Below are 22357 nucleotides of genomic sequence, written 5' to 3'. Positions count from 1 at the left end.
GATGTCTAAAAGGATGGAAAAACTGTTATTTAATTTATTATGCAAATTGAAAAATGCATGAGCCATCAGGCAAGAACTGATAAGCCACATTAGTGTGTGATGAATAATATGTGATGCCCGTTATCTTTTCTATCTTCTCACAGACATCATAGACTACTAATACAACATCTAAATAAATAAAGAAAAGAGAAAACCCGGCTTAATCATAGGGCTTTATCACACTAAACCACCTGCATTAATTTTAATCTTAGACGTCAATTCAATCGGTTTCATTTATTGAAGTGCTGTGAGTTAATGTGACGTTTCTGTGGCAGTGGTCTGTTTAGTTTGGCCCAGGTTGAGACCTGATAAGACTGATCAGCATTAGATGTAAACCTGCATAAAACAGCAGAGAACTGGGACAATGGCAGCCACGTGAAGGATGAAAGCAGGGTAATGCGCTTTGAAGTCTTACGGCTACTTGGCTTCAAAAACAAACCTCATTAAATAATTTAGAGTAGCATAGCATGCCATTGTCTGAAGGGGTTTTACCATGAGTGTTCTAGGCCACTGCAAGCTGCATTCTGAATAATGCTGAAAAGCCTGGAGCTCAGAGGAAATATCCTCTTTAGTCCTGCACAGGAATGTTTGTGGTATAAACTGTCAGACTAATGTTGTACTGAAGTGGAGTCAAAAAAACGGAATTAACAGTAAAAGACGGAATGTCAAATTTTGGATGGATAAATCACAAGTATGTCAGTACACTTAAAGAGATACTCCACCCCAAAATGAAAATTTTGTCATTTAATCACTTACCCTCATGTCGTTCCAAACCTGTAAAAGCTTATTTCATCTTCTGTACACAATTTAAGATATTTTGGATGAAAACTGGGAGGCTTGTGACTTTTCCATAGACTGCCAAGTAAGTTACACTGTCAAGGTCCAGAAAAGTATAAAAGCATTATCAGAATAAAGTCATTATTTTAGTTTTCTTCACTTACAAACAGCATTCTCGTTGCTTCATAACATTACGGTTGAACCACTGATGGCAGATGGACTATTATGACGAAGTCTTTCATAATTTTCGGGACCTCGACACTGTTATTTACTTGGCAGTGTATCGGACAGTCACAAGCCTCCCGGTTTTCATACAAAATATCTTAAAATGTGTTTATTGTGCTTTTGTGCTTTTACGGGTTTTTTTTGGAACGACATGGGGGAAGTGATGAATGACAATTTTCATTTTGGGGTGGAGTATCCCTTTAAATCAAAATGTGATATGGACTAGTGTCTAGTGTCTAGGGTGAATATTATCCACAAAAATAGTATGGTCAATATAAATCGTACATGTTCTGCGTGTGCGTATGAACGGCCACACACATTTCGTTACCACACACATACTGAAGCGCACATGATGCTCGTATGAGTACATGATCACAAACAATGTCTATAACTGAGATTTTACAGTTTCTTTTGAGAAAACTAAAATCCTGTCATATCATTTACAAACAGAAATGTAAAAGGTCTTCACACCAACCTGTCAAAATAAAAGTCTGGTTTAACTTGAAGAAACTGTTACAGAAATATATTACATATTGTAATGATAGTATTACTACTGAATAAAATTATTATGTTTAAGGAATATTTTATTTAGCATAAAATGTAAATACATTACACAGTATTTTCTGAAAAAAATAAATAAGTATTTTTTAGAGAGTTTTTATTTGTTATAGTTTATAGAAACCATTGAAATGGAAAACAGAAAATTTATGGAAAACAGAATTTGGTAAATACAGAACTGAATTTGAGAGAGAGAAAAAAACAAACATTTTATAGGGTCTCAAATTTAAGTTTTGTTAAACTTTTTATAAATTACTGTTAAAATGTATAAGTTTCATGACTGAAAAAAATTAGACATGTTTTATTATTAATATAATTTAATTTAGCCATTAAAAGAGTGTCTAGAAATATTAAAACTTAAAAAAATTAGACTGAAAAACTGAAAAAAATAATAATAACAAATAAAACAAACTGAATTTTGAGAAAAATTAAATGTATTTCATAAGGCCCTACACAAATATACAATTTATAAAACTTCAGATATTAGGCCAATAACTATGTTTTATTATATATTTTATTTTAACAAATGCTCATATGATTATGTTGTCTGTCTGCTTTTAATAATGATGAATGAAAAAAATCAGCAATATGACTGTGCAATAAGTCTATTGTTAGTTTGTTAATTAAGGTTTTTGAAAGAAAATAATAATAAAAAAGCTCTCAAAAAAAATTCTGCATGCATATTAAAACATTACAATAGAAAATATTGATACCTGCCATATAAACACAGCAAGTAAAAACATTTATTTTTCGTGAACAATGACTATGCATTTCTCTTCTTTTCTCTGCAATCGATATGATCCGATATGGTATTCTGTATCCTGGAAACATTAGGAGTGTGACCCAGCTGATCTGCAGACTCACCCTGACATCGGTTGAGTCCCCGTGTCGGATGTTGCTGGCCCAGGTGCAGGGTTCACTACTGCTCTCGAAGTAGTGAAAGACTCGGAGTACACGCTCCAGAGCCCCAGCCGTCCGCTCCATCCCTGCGCTGAAGCGAGGCTTGACCCCCTGGTTCAGGGCATGGGTCAGGTTGGGGTCCAGGTAAGCCGCTGCCATGGCTTTGGTGGGTGCTAACTGTCTGTCATATTCTGAAGAAAACATGAAATTGTCACTGCAGAGGCCTTAAAGACGTACAATCAACAATTACTAAATCTGTAAAAAAACATATGCATTGTTTGTGCTACAAATACAATCTGAAGGATTATGGGATCGCTATAATAAATGGATGAACTATCAGTTTTGCAATGCCTTCAGTCTGTTTGGTTTTATAATAATATTAACCAGATCACTGCATAATGGAATATTCTTGTTCAAAATAAAAAGCAATACCCATTTATCAGAGCACAAACATTCATTTTCACTGCAGAGTGCACAGATGAATCAAAAAACACTGACAAGACAATGAAAGCTCTCAGTCAAATCGGTTTAGAGGTGTCACCTGAACACAATGAATGGCTGCAAAGCAATCCCGAGGCTTTGGATCTACACTGATAAAGGAGACTGTACGATCAGCTTGATATTCAATTGTCAGAGCAAAATTTACAGCAGGATGCTGCAGACGCTAACAGAAGGTTGGACTCCTGGGAGGAAATAAAGGAAAAGGTCCAGACACCAACACTTCAGACAGACAGATGTCTCCTGCAAGCATGCCAGACGAGTGGCCTTGGGGACTATGATAGTGTCAGATATTCTGGCAGAAGAACTTCAAGTACAACAATCCATGATGGCAAACTATAGCATTCCAGAGCTGCAAGGTCAATACAACAATGGCTGACTTTCTGGCTGTTTCATGTCAGCTAAATCAGCCCAAAACAATCACACAATGTGTCTACAGCTCTGGTTCGAGGATGAATAGCTAAGTGTAAAGGTGACGATAAGCCTACATGGTCATTATAATAAAATAAACCAAATACGAAGCAGATGAGTGGTCAGTTACTGGGCGTTAATGATTATTGACCAATCAGAATCAAGTACTCAACACAGAAAACTGGAAAAAACAGTAATGTAATAAATATTTGCCAGTTACAATCGCTCAAATAAATTTGCATCTATAAATGACACCAAAAAGTACAAGGACAAATAAAATTAGGGTCACATACACAAACTCAGCAAACAGGAAATGAAATCGGCATGAAACAACAAGTAAGCATATAGGACACATTTAATGTAATTTTAGTTAGTTTCAGTTCATTTTGAGCCCCTCTCCTACCTTTTCTAAAGAAGGGCCAGCAGGTACAAGCCAGCATGGATCTCAATAGTTCAGGGCTTAAACTGCCCTCTAAAAACATGAACAATGAGCCTGCAAAGCAACTTAAGTCCAAAGCAAACATGCAATCCGGTGGGTCCGAAGGACGTCAACAAAATGTAAGCTCCATGTTGTCACTAATGTCAGTCTTTTGGTTCACATTTCAGATATAAAATGCCCTCCCACATATTCAAGCAGACAATACGATTTTTAGAAGCTTCCCCTGCGTGACATCATATCCTGCTTATCATAATGTGTCCAGAACGACCAATGCTTCATGTAACCAGAGATCCAGTTCCTGTACGCTTGTCCTGAGGAGACCAGGAGAATACACAATGCGTCCACACAAGACGGTCATGAGTCAAAGACCTGGATTCAACGGCTCTAAAAATCACACCACTTGGGTTAAACCAGCAGCTAGACCGCAAGCACTCGCACCGGACTACATACACACACATGACTGAACTAGTCCACAAGTAAACACACATGGTTAAATTGGACCTTGGCCAGGAGGAGGAGTTCACACACACAGACACACACACATCTGACTGAAAACACTGGACCTTAGCATTTACAATACAATCAAATTCTACCATTCAGCAACTGAATAATGGATCGCTACATCATTCTGATAAAACTCAAAATTACTAAATATACTAAAATTATCCACACGCAAAAAAAAATACACATCGCATCAACAGCATTGTTTGCCAATTCAGTACTCAGTTATAAGGGAGTCATATTGTCTTTGTATACATTATAAGATAGCAAGTTTATGACCATTTTTATTTTAAGCAGAGAGAAAATATGGCTTAAAATGCTAAGATACTGAAAATCAAGATGTACTGTATTCAGTCAAACTAGTATCATCTTAAGTTTAATTTTAAGCCGATTTCAAATTGATTTCAGTTAGTCACCATGAAATTGACTTTTTTTATATATATATATATATCGCAGTGTTTAATATGCTGTAAATGATGTATATGTTCACACCATTAATTTTTGAAATTTCATGTGCCCTGGTAATCTTTAATTAAAACAACTTCCCCTCCTTCTTGCAACACATCTTCTCTTCTCAGATGACATATACACTGGTGCAAAGGCGGTAAAACCTGTCACTCACATGAGATTTCAGCAACAGCAAGCAAAAATGATCCAACGATCCAATCAATTCCTGACAGACCTAATTACATCCCATCCTACATTGTTTCTCATTTAAGAAGCCATTTCACTTTTATGTCACGATAGTGAAAACAAGACCTCTGTAACTTCTGTTTCATGCCTACTTGGCAACTTTTTTACTACACTGACATTCATAGTTTTTGAAAATCCTGTTTGAAGATATATATACAAGAGAAAATAGTCTGCATAGGGCTTTTAATATTGTCTTGGACGATGGGGGGTTTAGTAAGCCAGCTGCACACTTCACTCAGATCTTTTGCTTGATCCTGAAACATTATGAATCCTGACACTAAATATGGCTTGCACAGTAACACCTGAGAGTATTATATTTAGCTGTGCTATTTCCATAGAGGAAATAGGTCCAGTGGCATTACAATGAATGAAATATAAAATGACTGAATGATTTTCATTCACTGTGCATAAAATTATTCACATGAATGTCCTTGACTGAACCAGAGGCAAGAGAGAGAAGCTTTGTTTCTGTTCTCATTGCCTTTGGTAGGATTTTCCAAAATCTCTGCCAAAGTGTGAATTAATGTGTACCCCACAACTCCTTTGTTTCCTTTTACTGAACTGACGTGTAGACTATAGAGGCTCAAAAATTCATTGCTGAGACGGAACACAGGTACTCTGATCAAAACATGACAATCAATGTTATAAGCGGAAGCCAAAGCAAAACATAAAAAAAAAAAACGAACAAAATAAAACAAGAAAAAATATGAAAAAAGCTAAAGAAAAGCAAAAAAAAAAAAGAACAAACAAAAAAAGCAAAACACACACAAAAACAAATCCAAAAACAAACTAAAGCAAAAAAAAAAAAAAATCTAATAAATAAATAAAACTAAAGCAAACGTTCTTGCCACAGCAAAACAAAAGCAAAATAAAATAAAAAAGTCAAAATAGATGAATTAAAGCAAAACGCACACAAAACAAGAACACAAACATTCTATAAACAATTGTTAAAAACCATCATGATGAAAGTGATAGATGAACGTGAAGACACTGCTTAGACATATCAGTGTCATACTCATTTTATCTGGCAGCACATGTGCTGCCTTCACCTTATCTTTCGCCCAGCAGTCAATGGTCTTTTCAAAGAGCTCAGTCTCCACCAGGGAGACTGGACCCCTGTATCTGAGCTCAAGAAACGTAAGCGGAGACATCTGATTGTGAGAGTGGTCTTGCTCAATGTCTCTTTCTCACTTTACGTCTTTTTCTTTGCCTCTTCCACAGTTACAAGTTAAACGGAGAAGATGAATGGAGGGGCTCTTTTCACACATTCAGTCTCTCAGAAGAAGACACCAACAGCCCCAAGCGGGCATTCAGATTCTTTGCAGCAAATGTATAAGTCTCAGAGAGAGTAAAAACTGGATGGTTCTGCGCCTCTGGAACAGTTTATTCTGATTCCACACTCAATTTCTCTACAGACAGGCGCTGAAAAGAATTTTAAAAAAAGAAAAAGAGAGTCTGACATTTCCTTGGCCTATTAGATCTAAAACCTTGGACAAGACTTTTGCTTTGTCATTGCTCTCCGTGTCCTCATTTCTTTGTTCTGGGCATATAGAGAATGTCAGTTTTCCAATCTTTTTATGCATATTACACTGTAGTATCGGTCATTCTCTTTCCAGACACACTGTTAATTCTCATCTTTTAATGGCTATGAAACCATTAAAAGGTTCATGGAAACAAAGCATTCTGATTGTGGTGGAGACAAGCAATGAAATTTGATTTAATCTATGTGGCCGGGATGGTTAGAGAAGAAATAAAAGGATGCTCACATGGGGTTGGAATGAGTTTATAACACACATTGTGCACACACAGTAAAATTACAATTTGTGAAAAAAGCTATGTAAATTGCAATCACTGTGTGAAATAGGTTGAAACTGCCATGTCAAAAATGAGATGAGTCTGTATAGGCTAATATCAGAATGCCTAATAGCATTTTTTAATGATCAACATTTATCTGATAAAATAAGATAAAAGATAATTAAGATCAAATAAAAATACTGTATCAGAATCATTCATCATCCCCTCGATGAAATTCACAGATAAGTCTTACTGACAGCAATTATCAGTATATTTTGCATTCAGTATGTGCCAAGCTTCCCACACACACACACACACACACTCAGCTGAGCACCGATGAGATTTCTCCCCTCAGTAATGAAGCTACACTCCACCTACATGACTGCTCTTGCACTGATGTCAGCAGACAGATACTCAAGCTGACAGCCGCTCTCTGATTGTTCATTAAACTCAGCCTAATGAGCTGAAGCTCTTTTAGATAGAGAGATGAATTCTCAGCCCTATATTACAGAAGAGATCCTTTGGTTGGGATGTTTTTCATTGAAACAATTCATATTTTAAAAAAATTAATTAATTCATTAATTAAATTTGAAAGCCAGTTGAATTAAATTTGAAAGCCAATTTCAACAACTTTGGCCAGAATTGCACACAGGAACCGTATAAATCTGCAACTTTTGGAATGAAGAGGGATAAGCACACAGACCACTCATCCACAGGCAAATGCAAGTAAAAACAGCCTTTGGTATGTGAATATAACATGACTTGATGTGACTCAGATTGATGTGTCATTCAAATCTAAGACTAGTAAAAAAAAAAAAAAAATTCTGTTGCCCAACCCCCCAACATAGAAAAGTAACATACAAACTCATAATGTAGACATGCTGTGTAACAGATTGGTACTGTACACACCCATTAATTAGTTTGGGGTAAGTCAATTTTTTTTATTTTATTAATATATTTATTCAGCAAGGATTAATTATACTGATCAAAACTGAAAGAAAATACATGTTAGAAAATATTTAATTTAAAATAAATGCTATTCTTTTGAACTTTCTATTCATCAAATAATGATTTCCATGGTTTCCACAAAATATTACACAGCACAACTGTTTACAACTTTATTAATAACAATAAGAAGAAATTCTGGAGGACCAAATCAGCCTATTAGAATGATTTCTGAAGGATCGTGTGACACCAAGGACTGCGTTAAGGTCTGCTGACAATTCAGTTTTGCCATCAAAGGAAATATATTAATATAGAAAACATTTAAAATTCTAATCAAGGCTCCAAAAAAAAAATAATAATAATCGAGTAAGGAGCCATAAAAAAAACTTTTACCACAGAATAAACGTTTTATTTATTTATTTTATTTTTTTTATTATTTTTATTTTTACATTTTAACATTTCAAATAGTACGTCATGTGTTTATTTAATCTTTTCTTAAATTTATAAGCATTTGAATCAATTTTGTAGATGACTTAAAGTAGGAACTAAATGTCTTTTCCAACTTAAAATATACAAAGTGCATCGTCTCGGTTTAGTACATGAACACAGCAAATGATGCGATCGCAAAACAATCAAGAAGAAAAGCATTACATGCAAATTTTTAAGTAGTAGCATGTAAATACATAGGTCTAGTCGCCAGTGGCGACATCAACAAAAACTTTACTTGCATTATAATATTTTGGTCCATTTAGTCGCAGTTTGGAGCCCTGGTAATATTTCACAATATTACTGTTTTTATTGCATTTTTGATCATCTAAATGCAGCCCGCATGAGCATATAAGAAATCTGTATTTTATAATTATAAATAAATAAACGAATATTTAAAAAAACTCACTGACCCCAAAAAAATTTTAATGGTAGTATAATCCATATGGTAAGTTAATATTTTCTATATGGTGGTATAATACAGCACAGTGATTCAAATATAAATTAATGAGGTCAGGTGGGACCTGACCATTAGACTGCTTCACCAATGATGATTATGAAAGAGACTGACAGGGGGGGACTGACCAATAAAAAACAACTTCTGATAAAAAGACCTGAGGTACTGATGCAATATTGTGAAGAACGTAGCACTGTAATGCCCTAGTAATATAGATGATGTGCTAGCAGTCATCTTCTGAGATATTAAACTAACCCCTGATTCAAAACCACCATAAAGGACTGTACCAGAAAACTATAGAAAAAACCACTGAGATGTCATATCAGAGCTCCTTTCATTTCTCCTAAACCACCTTTAAATCAATAAACCACATCCTGTAAGACAGATAGTGTGTGAAACAGTATCGTGGAGGCTTTCTGGAAGCAGGTTGCTTCAGTGCTGTATCTGGGTGACATACTTGGCAGAGGGGGAGGGTAGGAGTAGACGCAGGCTCCTCGTGTCCAGCACAGAGGGAAGGGACTGCAGCCGCTGCTCTCCATCCGCTGGCCTCTGCTCCCTTCTCTCTCCCAGGCCCAGCGGCTCTCTGACTCTCGGGCACAGTCATAGGGAGCAGGGGGTGACCCCGGCCCACCGCAACGCACTGTGACCAGGCCACCTGGGATGGCCCTCAGAGGCCTGGGACGAGGCGTGGTGTGAGGTTGCAGCAAGGGCACTGGTCAGCTGATCGAAGCTCTAATCCAGGAGTGCGAAAACATGAAGGACGTATGGTTACAAGAATGAGGATGGCAAATAGATGTGCAAAAAACGTGAGGCTTGCCAGCCTCGTTTCCCTCAGAAGTGCCTTTTAAAAACCACCAGCAAGAGCAGTGGAAAAAGATCCAGAAGTGACAGGGAAATCCCACAGCTGTCCGGAGTAATCCACAGAATGGATGCCGCAAGCAAAGCTGGAACAAAAGCAGAAATGTCGACAAGAATAATCCTCACATGCAAAAACACTTCCTTTTAGCTGCCTTTCTGAAGTTCATCCAGATTAAGAGAGACGCTGCGGTGACGGTGTGTGTAATTTTCACAATCCGGCAGAGTGTGTCAGGAGAGAAAGTGTGCGTAAGAAGAAGGGATGAGGGAGAGAGAAAGAATCAGGCCAACTGAAAAAAGAGGAGGGGCCTCTTTAAATATGCTAATGAGTTCTGTTATTCCAACTGTTATTGGCTGACCAGCTAGTGTTTACAAAACACAGACCTCCGAGCCAAAAGAAGTGGCCGGTCAGGTTTTTCTGGGTGTGTGTTTGACCAGGATTATTCAGCTGGGCAGTCTGGTTTCTGTTTACATTCTCGGGATTGTGTTTCATATTTAAATACAAAGCATCATCATTTCTAAAAAAACCTAATCACCATATGAATGATGGTGGAACGAGGATGTCTGTGGACAGCTGTGGGCGGCTCTTGGAGATTCATGTGGAGAGGGACTGAAGGAATGTCCGTCAGCTACCTGACAAAGGCTCAAGGAAGGAAGTCGGTTTCCTGTTTTTGACAACAGCCCATACTTGCAGAGATGCACATAAATAAACAATGAAACATCAGTGCAAATGCAGCAACAGTTGATTTAGGAAATGAGTGCAGCCTTTGCGATTTGCATAACTTGCATACTTCTTTATGCTGATGAACATGAAGAAATCCATGATCTATTAGGTACTTTGACAATGTACCGAAGAAATATTTCAGCATTTTTCTGTAATCCCAAACATGCCATTCCAGCTTAACTACAGTGAAGTCCTTGTTCGTCAGGTTTACTACATTTATGGGAAATATCATTAGTCTGTAACGACACTGCAATTTGTATATATTAAAGCATTGATAAAATAGGTTGAAATATAAAGCAAAAATAGAGTCTCACAAAGAGCAAGTGAGAATGCATCAATTAGAATTTGAAGAGAGTAGTGTACCTAAATAAAAAAGTAGCTTATTTTAAAAAGTTTGCATAATATTTATTTAAAATTTACAAAAAATAAAACAACAATCAGTAGATTTTGCATTAAAATACAAATTAAAAAAGACAGTAGCTTCTCTTTTTCGTCTTCAGTGTTTTGTTTCATTCCATTACCTAATAATTGGTTTACACCTTTTAATTATCTAATTCAATATATTTTTTTTACTTTATTAAACAAATGAATACATTAAGAACTGTTCTCACAGTTCTCAATACCAGCAGATTTGTGCATTATTTTGTGCTTAATCTGAGTCATAACTTACTTCTGATAATGCATAAAATGATTTGCTGTTATTTAACAGTTTCACCTTGCCATGTTTGCCAGAGATATTCATTACTATTCCAAGCACTCGTTCCCTATAGGGGGGGCAAATAGGTCACTTCCTGCTATACTAACCGCATTCTCAAATATCAGCTAATAGGCCCCATTTTGTGCTTAATAATGGTCTCCATAGATGCGATACAGACACACAGGAACCCTACTGTCTAAACAAGCCCTCCTTCCCTCCAACAGTAATGCCCTTGGCTATGAAACAAATCAAGGTTAAAATATGAAACATCAGCTGATTGGTCGGGAATCTTGAATGTGACTGGACAATGTTGCAGTTCCTCAGAAAACACTGAATGAATTGAGGATGCATCAGTATACTATACATCTAGATTTGAACAATGTCTACAACACCACTAAACTTAGAAGAAATAAAAATCACCTAAAATTACAGCTATAAACCAAGCTAAAACTCTTACTGCATTAAAAAGCATTTTTACATAAATGAATAATACATCAAATGAGAAAAGCTGGTTATGGGAGGATTTTAAAATTCAGCTCCATTGTCATATGGGCAGCCCAAAGGCAGCTGACAGGCTTTGGAACAGAGTGTACTGATCTGCTTTATACAGGAGAACATGCTCTACCCAATTCACATTCAGTAAATGGTGGATTAAGGTTAGGTTGACATTTCCCCCGATCAATTTGAAATCCATTTCAGAAGGAAAGAGAGAGAGAAAGAGAGTATAGGAGGTTGTCTTACCTGCATAATATGATATCCTTGAAATATCTGCAAAAACAACAACAGAATCATGTTAGAGTTTATAGTTTTAGGAATGAGTGTTTCTTCAAAAGAACTGAAACTAGTATGTTAAAGTACTGTCTGTGTGTGCATGTGTACCAGTGTGTGTTTAGAGGGCCCTCTAGCTGTCAATACTCTGGTACTCTACATTCAACTACAATAAAATCAATAGAAAAGAGATGTTAATGTGCATTTAGTGATAAATGCATTTGAAATAACCAAAATAAACAAAACAGAAAAGCAGAAAATCAGCAAAATACTAAACCTGATACAAGACTGACACTAGAAATACCAGAACTAAAATACAGAACTGCGCCAAAAAAAAAACCCCACCCCATCTAGTTCTATAGACTTTCCTTCTTAAAAGAGTTTTCTTAAGAAATGTGTGGCTTTTAGTCCATGTCTTTGTTTTGAGGATGATCTATTTGCTTTTGAAACTACTCTTAAGTATCTAGCAGCTAATCATGGTTCACGACTATGATGTAACTAAACTTCCTCACTAAAATAGTAAATATAACACACAAAAACAAAATTGCACTCAAAGTAATCTCAGGAGTTATTTTAAGGTTCCCATTTTTTGTTTTGTAATAGAATAGAATTGAATAGGGGCTCCTCGAGCTGAAAGGATCTCCCGGATTTGGCGGACAAAAGTATTGTTATGTAAATATTATATATCATATCACACTTCTTTAGTAAGTTTCGTCTGTTTGTGAAAACAGTAGCTCAAATCCGTTGAATGAATGTTCCAAAGTGAAAAACTACAACGGAATAAAGCTGATTGGAACAGAATTTAGTTAAAGATGAATAAACTTAAACTTTACGGATCAGTGCACTGATGTCAGACTCATTTTAGATAATAAAGTTTATGGTTAAATTGTTAAATGTCCTGCATCCACTACATAGCCTATCTCGGTCACGTCATTCTAAGTGTTTGATCATTTGAGTGATCATTGCAAAAAATGTGTTCATGTTCTGTTTATGTATATACAGGTGCTGGTCATATAATTAGAATACCATCAAAAAGTTACTTTATTTCACTAATTCCATTCAAAATGTGAAACTTGTATATTATATTCATTCATTACACACAGAGTGATATATTTCAAAGGTTTATTTATTTTAATTTTGATGTTTATAATTGACAACTAAGGAAAATCCCAAATTCAGTATCTCAGAAAATTGGAATATTACTTAAGACCAATAAAAAGAAAGGATTTTTAGAAATCTTGGCCAACTGAAAAGTATGAACATGAAAAGTATGAGCATGTACAGCACACAATACTTAGTTGGGGCTCCTTTTGCCTGAATTACTGCAGCAATGCGGCGTGGCATGGAGTCGATCAGTCTGTGGCACTGCTCAGGTGTTATGAGAACCCAGGTTTCTTTGATAGTGGCCTTCAGCTCTTCTGCATTGTTTGGTCTGGCATATCGCATCCTTCTCTTCACAATACCACATACATTTTCCATGGGGTTAAGATCAGGCGAGTTTTCTGGCCAATTAAGAACAGGGATACCATGGTCCTTAAACCAGGTACTGGTAGCTTTGGCACTGTTGGTAAATGAAATCTGCATCTCCATAAAGACGGTTAGCAGCAGGAAGCATGAAGTGCTCTAAAACTTCATGATATAGGGCTGCGTTGACCTTGGACCTCAGAAAACACAGTGGACCAACACCAGCAGATGACATGGCACCCAAACCATCACTGACTGTGGAAACTTAACACACAACCTCAAGCAACGTGGATTGTGTGCTTCTTCTCTCTTCCTCCAGACTCTGGGACCCTGATTTCCAAAGGAAATGCAAAATTTACTTTCATCAGAGAACATAACTTTGGACCACTCAGCAGCAGCCCCGTCCTTTTTGTCCTTAGAGGCTTCTGACGCTGTCTGTTGTTCAAGAGTGGCTTGACACAAGGAATGAGACAGCTGAAACCTATGTCTTGAATACATCTGTGTGTAGTGGTTCTTGAAGCACTGACTCCAGCTGCAGTCCACTCTTTGTGAATCTCCCCCACATTTTTGAATGGGTTTTGTTTCACAATCTTCTCCAGGGTGCGGTTATCCCTATTGCTTTTTCACAATATTATTATTTTCTGAGATACTGAATTTGGGATTTTCCTTAGTTGTCAGTTATAATCATCAAATTTAAAAAAAATATGAATGTGTGTAATGAATGGATATAATATACAAGTTTCACTTTTTGAATGGAATTAGTGAAATAAATCAACATTTTGATGATATTCTAATTATATGACCAGTACCTGTACTATATATAGTACCTGTCACATGTTTGGACACACAAATGGGAAAGTGTCCCATTTGTTTGTCTTTTGACTGGTACTGTACTATAATATGGTTAAACGGATCGTAGTTAATCCATGATCTGTACGGACCAAGCACCACGGTTCGGGCACGCATGCGATCCGCAGATTAATTGCAAAATTTAACCATAATAGAGTATAAGTTTATCATTTGTTCATATTAACAAAAGCAAGCGAATTTTACTTGCACACTTTTCTCTAGGCGCACACATGAAGCGTGCAAATGAACTTACTGAATCAACTGAATCTTCTTCTGAATCCTCTCAACAGGCACATACACATAAAATTATGACAAAATACCCATCTACCCATCTCGACAATCATTTAGGTAAACGCAGTCAGTTATGTCTTAAGTGAATGAAAACAGCTGAAAAAGAAATGGGATGTGATGTGTATCATTATATGGGATAATGTTGTAATGATTATACAGGCCTATAAATACTGCTGCTTTAATTAATGATCATTAAAACAAAATCTATATTTAATTTAACCAGTGAATACTGTGCAGTGTTATTTCCCCTAATTATTACATTTCTGTATTTGAATACTACCAACCTTATTTTATTTGTAACATATACTTTTATTTGTTGTATTCATCTATGCTTGTAATTTGTGTATTTGTTCTTATTTTTACTGGCTGTTCTCGTCTCTTTAATCATGTTTAAACTTTCTTAGTTAATCTACTAGTGTTTGCTGTGGAATCAAAGAAGTACTTAGATTTAAGTAATAAATGTTAAGCAAGTTAATTTTAATATTTACATTTTCTTGCTGCTCCGAAAAAGGATCCAATCTATGGGTCAAAAACTGCAATGTGATCCAACCATGAGATTTGTGATCCATTGAAACACTATAATATAAGAATATCGGCTGATAAATAAAGATCTGCCTTTTTAACACCCTAATATTGGTATAGCCCCCACCCCCAAAAAAATATCGGTCAGGCTCTAATTAACATAAAATTAAATAATTAAAATTAAATATTTAATATACATGAAAAAAAGCTTGTGCCTGTAATGGAATGGAACAGAATAGAATAGAATTATATCCAGAGACCATTATCATGAAACTTTGGCAGACAGAAAGGACGGTGCTATGCAAAAAGCTCAGAATGAGGTCATTCTTGAGCCCTATGCTTACTCAGACTCTATCAGCAGGTCAACCAGAGGCTGGGCGACAATCAGAACTGCTGAAAAGTCTGTCTTATTAAACAGGGAACTCTGGATAATCTTTTCATTGTAGATGCTGAATATGACTGCGCTCTAATTGGAATGCGGTGGATTTCAGCTATTTGAAGCAATAGAATCTCACTGCATTGTGCTGAAAAGGTGAACAAACAAAAGCTGGCCAGACTTTGTAATTCTGTGATGGATTTGCAGCAAAATGGTGGTATAAATAAGACTGCAATTAATTTAAAGGTCATTGCGGTATTCCTACAAAACCACAAAGTCTGGATTATTTTTCTCTGACAGCTACCAAGTTTCACTCTCTGAACTATGTTCAGCTTAAGAGTTAATGCCAGTGAGATCTCCTCATAAACACAGGCAGCTATCAAACTGGCAATCTACCTAAACCTCACACAGCACAACTGAGAAAATAGAAGAAAAACAGACAGTGATTGTGAAAAAGAGACAGTTCTGAGAAACAAATATTGAAGCCATCCTTCATTGAGAACAGAGACGAACTCAGTAAATAAACAAAAGACAAAAACATTCTATGTTGTGTGAGGGACCATCTTAAATGGGTTTTTGGAATATAGAAGCTGGTTTGTTGGAACGAGATGGTCTACCAGACCACCCTTCAGACCTACAAACATCTAATTCAACTTGGACCATCTAAGGAAGACCATTAAGGACCGGCTCGGACCAACTAGAAACTGTGCAAATAACTTCTATCAGAATCAGGTTTTAACTTGATTTTCCAACATTAAATAAATAAATCTTTAAAGTAAAACTATGCAGGATAAAAAAAAAAAAGATTGACACCCAGATATCTCAATTATGCCTTTACTGCTTATTGAATAACAGCCAAATGATCTTGCACAAGTTTTCTGAGAACATCAGTTGCTATTATGAAACCCTGGTGCCAAGTTATTGTAACACCCAAAGCATTTTATACAAAGAATAAATCTAGGAAATAAAGTGAAAACTAAGATTAGAAACTTGCTAAATGTTATGCTCATTATGACACAGCTATTCATCTGTTTGGAATATATCTTTCTATATGTTAACATCCTCAATCAAATCTTTTACAGTACTTGCCATGCAGGATTAAAGCAAACAGGAAGCTGCATTGGAAGATCTATCTACATGATTTGTGAGGGACATCAGCACCATTTCAGTTATCATCTGATATTGAAGATCTTGTTTCAAGATTTCTATAAATTGTATTATTCATTTTTGCAATGCAACATAGGGACGAGACGTCAGTCAGATGCCCCAGCGAAAGTGATTTCGCAAAACAAAAACACTTTTTGCCTTGCATAACATTCGCTTTTATTTGTTTCATTTTTGTTTAAGTTTAATTTAATTTGATGTTGAAATATGTTCTCGAATCTCAGTACTGTTTGTTTAAGGGAACTTGGGCAGGTTATAGAACCAGTCACAGCAATCTTCAGCTAACATTACGAGTGAAACGTGAGGCCTCCGCGGCCTGAAGTTCGCAGTTCCCCCAGCGAAGAGTAGCCTTTCACCAGCACAGATTCCTGTGATACACTGCCATGAGAATTAGCACTATTTCTGTAAAAAGTGATTACAGAGAACGATTGAATACACTTCAATTAAAATTCTACTTTTGTATAAAATGCTTGTTAAACATGTTTAAATGTATGTAACAGTGAAATGATCATCAAATCTGGAAGGCAAGATCCACTTTCCTGCAGAGTTTAGCTCAAAACCGAATCAAAGTGGATCTCGCGAGCAAGATTTGAGGATCACTGTAATAGTGTAAACTAAGCTGCATTCACCCAAATAAATTCCATTTGTCTTGTATTTTTTTCCATGTGTAGTTCTTTATTAGTAATAAATGTTCATTTTTCAATTATTGCCGTTTCCTCTAGTAATTTTATGTGTTTTTTAATTTCCAGTCCATTTTAAGCCAGCAAATATAATTATTTTTAAACAATAGTTGACTTAAATTTAACAACCCAGCATGGTGGGTAAAAAATGTTTAACCCACCCATCTGGGTTTAAAATAACCCAGTATGTGTTCTGCCCAATATTTACCCAGCGCTGGGTTGCCAAATAACCCAAATTGGGATGTTTTTTACCCAGCAATTTTTAAGAATATAGCACTTAAAACAATTTATTTTAGTTATAAACTAACTTATTAAGACAAAATAGTACATTTTTGAATCTACCAAGACATTTATTGGTCAAAATAAAATACCAGTCAGAAAGTTTATCTTGCATCCTTTCTGTTTTCTTGAAAGCAAGTAGAGTCAAAATCAGAGCACAACAGCGACAGATGTGTGTGTTTAACTCAGGGCAGAGCAGAGGAGGGCTTGTAAGCCACAGGGGAGAAGGAAGAATAAGAGTGAGAGACAGAGAGGAGAGGATTGACCCCTCCCGACAGCATCTACAAAAGACATCCATCAGTTCAAACCCTTCTCAAAGCCCCCCTCTGCTTACAGTGCACAAATTTGCCTGTTTCTTAACCTCTTATCTCTCCTCTCAGCAGTCACACGCTGAGCCTGAGACACTGCCATAAAGACTCATCACGCTGCTGCTGACTGACGCATGCTGAACTGAGAGCAGTTTTAAGGTGCAGATTCAGCCAGATTGAAGGGACAGTTCATTCAAATATATATATTTATAATTCTGCCATCATTTTATTCACCCATGTTGTTCCAAACCTGTATGTGTTTCTGTCTTCTGTGGAAAACAAAAAGACGATACTTCGAGGAATGTTTTATCTGTATTGCTATTAATTTGATCCAAATTACTGATTGTTTGGACTGATTTATTATCGTTAACTAAACTTTACAACCATACTAAAAGAAATTAAACTAAAACAAAATTAAAAACAATAAAAATGTATTATAAAGTTATAAAGTACTATAAAAATAAACTAAAATATTATATAATATAAAAATTAAATTTAATTAAAAATATTACCTTACACTATAGTACATTATACTAAAATAACACTGCTCCCGTGTTATCTTGATTGATATGATAGCTGTAAGAACGGTATCTCCACAAAGTAAAAATCACCATTAAAAAGAAATCAGTCAGACAGCGATGTCTCATTGCTGCTATATGTGTTGACCCTTGTCACTCTGTGACAGAATGAAACCCTCAGCTGTTCTAAAGCAGTTAGGAGCGCAGGCCTCTGCCAATCAATAGTAATAATAACAAGGAAAAATGTCACCATGTCACACTACGGCCTAAAATCGGTCCAGGGTAATTCCTCTAATGAATAGCTCAGAGGAGACAGACCCTGAGGCCTGACTGAGCTGAATAAATCCACATTCCACTCATCATGTCCAGGCTTAATAATATACACCTGACTAGTCCAGCGCTCTGGTTGGACTGCTCTTCAGGTGAAAGAGACTGGATCTTCTTTACCAATTTTTTTTTTATGCAATTCTTGAGAGAGTCATGGAAACATTCAAATATTCACCCATGCAGGCAAAACACTCATCTACACAAGCCATCACAGTCAGTACTCGTCTATCAATATCAGATTACAAGATTGACAGCGAGCACAGATTCAGATTTTAGTAAAAAGGTGATACAATAGAGATGAACAATACATATGATTCAACACTATAAAATCTAAGGACTTGATTTTGGATAAAGCATAGGTGGTGAAAAGCAATAAGTTACCAAATAAACAAGTATACTACGACTACACTAACATCAAAGGCTTGTGGTCAAGACTTTTTTAATGTTTTGCAAGTCTTTTAATGTTGGATTTATTTTATATAAATAAATAAAAAACTGTAAAACAGTAACATTCTGTTTTCTGCTTTAATACATTTCTAATGTAATTGTATAATGGTATGTGAATTTTCAGCAGCCATTACCACAGTCTTCACATGATTCTTCAGAAACCATTCTAATAAGCTGATCTGATGCTCAAAAAACACATTTTATAATCATCAATATTGAAAACTATTTTATTGCTTAATATTTTGGTGTAAATTATTAAAAATATATATTAATACTGACCTCAACACTACAAAAATGGCTCCAGGTTCAGTACAAAAAACACACTCAACAGCTTTTGTGGCCTGATGTTGATTAAAATTAATTTACACTTGTGCCTGGTTTTCTTTAAAAAATATAGGTTTCTGTGTAGCCCAAAAGAATGACAGGGGACAGTTTGTTAAACAGTATTATAGCCACAAGATGTATAAAAAAAAAAAACCTTCCATGGAAGATGACTTTAGTGTTAAAAACCTGATTTTCTCGATGAAATTACATTCAATTTTACGTAATGCCATGACATCACAACAACACCCTAAAATGACTATTACGATTACGATTTAAACAGCCTACAGCTCAAATAATACACAATCTGCTTTAAAACCTCCAGAAACTGCCCACATTCACTTCCATTGTAAGAAGAACAGAGGATCAAAAACAACATTTTTGTAGTTATCAAATGTTGTCATCTGCGCTAAACTTGTTTTGAACCTGTAATCTCCCTTTAATGGCGTCTTTATTCTTCAGTGCGAGATGGTGGTAAGGTTACTGAACTCTCAAATCAGCAACAGTATGGTTTTCAAAAACGTACATCAATGCTGTTTAACGTATAAACAACATTCGCTGTATCTGCCTGCGTGATAGATCATTCCAATACCTGCAGCAGACCAAAGCTATGTTGAGACTTGTCAAATACACAGGAATTCCTCCTAAACAAATGTTGCAATGCATTACACATAACCTACATATGGCAGACAACATTTAAAAACAAAACCTTATAAACTACACAGACAAACAGCATCAACACATCATGTAAAAGAGCACAACAAGCTAAAGACACAATCATAATATCATTTCCTAAACCTAACAACAAACCAAAACATTGTTTAAAACACTGCATGGTTGTGTATATTAAGAAATTATGTTTAAAATGGCTATGGACTCAAAACACAATGCTTTTATTTAGTGTTTAAGAACAGATTTTTTAAAGCTGACTGAAAATACAGCACCATATAAAAACATAGCCTCAAGCGTAGCTCTGCACCAAGCCAAGCCTCTTGGAGTTCTTCCGATCACATTTGCAATGGAAATATGAAATATGGCTTTAGGTGGCCCTACTCCACCCTGAAGCAGAAAAAAAATGCCCTTTGTTTTATAGATGATCTTATATGCGAGTACACAACGTAATGTTTTCAAATGAGATGCTTCACCTGGATAGGATTTTATACAGAATATATGGATATGACATGAGCTCTCCAACCCTGAAACGCCTTCCAGAAACTCTCTTTCTGTATTGGAGCAACTTCTAAATAATGAATGATTACCATTAAACAATGGAGCATGGTTAATGTCAGCACTATTACAAACAAAGACCTACGTACCTGCACTGGCACAGCTTAGAAAACTCCAGAACTGCATGGTGTATTTCCATGTACCTTCCCAGACTCTTTCCTCAGCGCTCGTTACCTGTGCTAATGACGTAATGTTACAGAATACCTGCAGAGGTTCCTGAAGCCCCGCCCACCATATAACGCTGCTCTGATTGGTCAACATCCATGAAAACCAGGTGAACCGCAAACACTCACTAGTCACAACGAATGACTCATTTCCGTGAAACGGTTCTCCCGAACAATTTGTTCCAATCATCGTCTATTTACGTCATCAGAGTTATGATATTTAGCTTTCAAATGTTTTTATAAATTTTTTATTTTAAAACAAACTCGGTTTCATAAGTGGGTTTTTATATAAAAAAAAAAAAATCGGACTGATATAAGACAAGTGGAAGTCGTTTAACAGATTCAGTAGAAAGAAAACACCTCTAAAGAACGATTCATTCAGAAATTTCGAACACAAAAAAATAAAATAAAATCAGAAGAACAAAGAATAAAATCTTGATAACAGATCGATAATATGACACGATTGTTAACATCCTGGTCACTTGATAATTTTTTTTCGTAATCTAGTTTTGTTTTTATTTTGTCAAAACGAACTAATTAATGAAAAAACTTCAAACAGTCAAAATGTCAACTATCCCAATTAATATTAAACACCACCTCCATGTATCTAAAATATCAGGCTACCTGGAAGCAGGTGACTAGCCTACTGTAATAAACTGCTTGTATAGTCAGCATGTCATTAAGTGAAAATACATGCACTTGACACATAATACTAGTAGAAAGCATCATATACAAATGCTGCTATAATCTTGTCTGCTCACTAAACCGGTGGCATTGTTCGTCTTTTGTTGTTTTCAGTTCACCATGTGAACAATTACAATCTGACAACAATACACAGCCTCTAACACAACTCATAATAACAATCCAGCTGAGAGCAAGACATATTTATACCGGGTTATTTAACATGCAGAGATTGGTGTTAAAAGTGACACGACGCTTTTTCGGTGAGGAAGAAAAACATTGGGAATGGCTTGAAATCACTGGGTACGGTCTCTTTCACATTGTCAGGATCATTAGTCCTGCAAAAGCGTGCACTGCTGACTTTTATCAGCAATTTCATAATGATACGGGAATCCTAAGCACGCAGCAATGCAATAACACGCCTTGCATTCACAATCTAATGCAATACAACATATCAGGCTGGCCCAGGAAAGCCCACTCTCCAGGTCCAAGTGCGAGCCCCTCACGCTATGCTACCAAGCTAACACAGTTATTGCAATTATTACAGCAAATATAAAATATGCATTTTTAACAAGGAACATTATTTACCGTGTTCTTTTCATCAGACGTCTCCAAAAAAGCGCCTTCTTAATAAACACCCTGCAATCCGCAGTGTTTGGCTTTGGTTTGTGTCCCGTGCTAGCGCTGTTTGTGGGTCCGTCCAGGCTCCGTGGGGTCTGTAGTGGATCTGAAGCCGGAATCCTCCCTCTTGCTCTCACTCTCGCTGCTGCAAGTGAATGAATCATCGTGCTGAACCGATTCTATTGAATCATTCTGTAGAACCGATACGTAAATCGTTTGACTGGCATGATAACAAAGGCGCATAAGCGACAGTTAGGAACATTTATCTATCAAAAAAAAAAAAAAACCCCACCTATATATATATATATATATATATATATATATATATATATATATATATATATATATATA

General features: G+C 36.1%; 1 protein-coding gene across 20 annotated transcripts in view; it reads right to left on the bottom strand.

Annotated features, from left to right (window-relative positions):
* Positions 1-22154, bottom strand: part of ptk2ab (protein tyrosine kinase 2ab) — a 57804-nt gene extending 35650 nt beyond the window's left edge. For 2 of the 20 annotated variants that reach the window (XM_026283961.1, XM_026283960.1), the window contains exons 1-2: positions 3812-4324; positions 2464-2690 (exon numbers count right to left, since the gene is read on the bottom strand). In XM_026283961.1, coding sequence (XP_026139746.1) covers positions 2464-2690; positions 3812-3932 — 348 coding nt within the window. In that variant the 5' untranslated portion in view covers positions 3933-4324. Of the gene's footprint in view, positions 1-2463; positions 2691-3811; positions 4326-9180; positions 9849-11740; positions 11768-20629; positions 20711-21973 lie in introns of those variants that run through there. The other 18 variants (XM_026283974.1, XM_026283973.1, XM_026283965.1 and 15 more) reach the window with 17 other exon arrangements.
* Positions 22155-22357: the final 203 nt, after the last annotated feature.

The sequence above is a fragment of the Carassius auratus genome, chromosome 16 (genome assembly GCF_003368295.1).
Source record: "Carassius auratus strain Wakin chromosome 16, ASM336829v1, whole genome shotgun sequence".
Classification (NCBI taxonomy): Eukaryota; Metazoa; Chordata; class Actinopteri; order Cypriniformes; family Cyprinidae; genus Carassius; species Carassius auratus.
The sequence above is the reverse complement of the archived record's forward strand: the minus strand, read 5'-3'. Positions and strand labels throughout refer to the sequence as shown.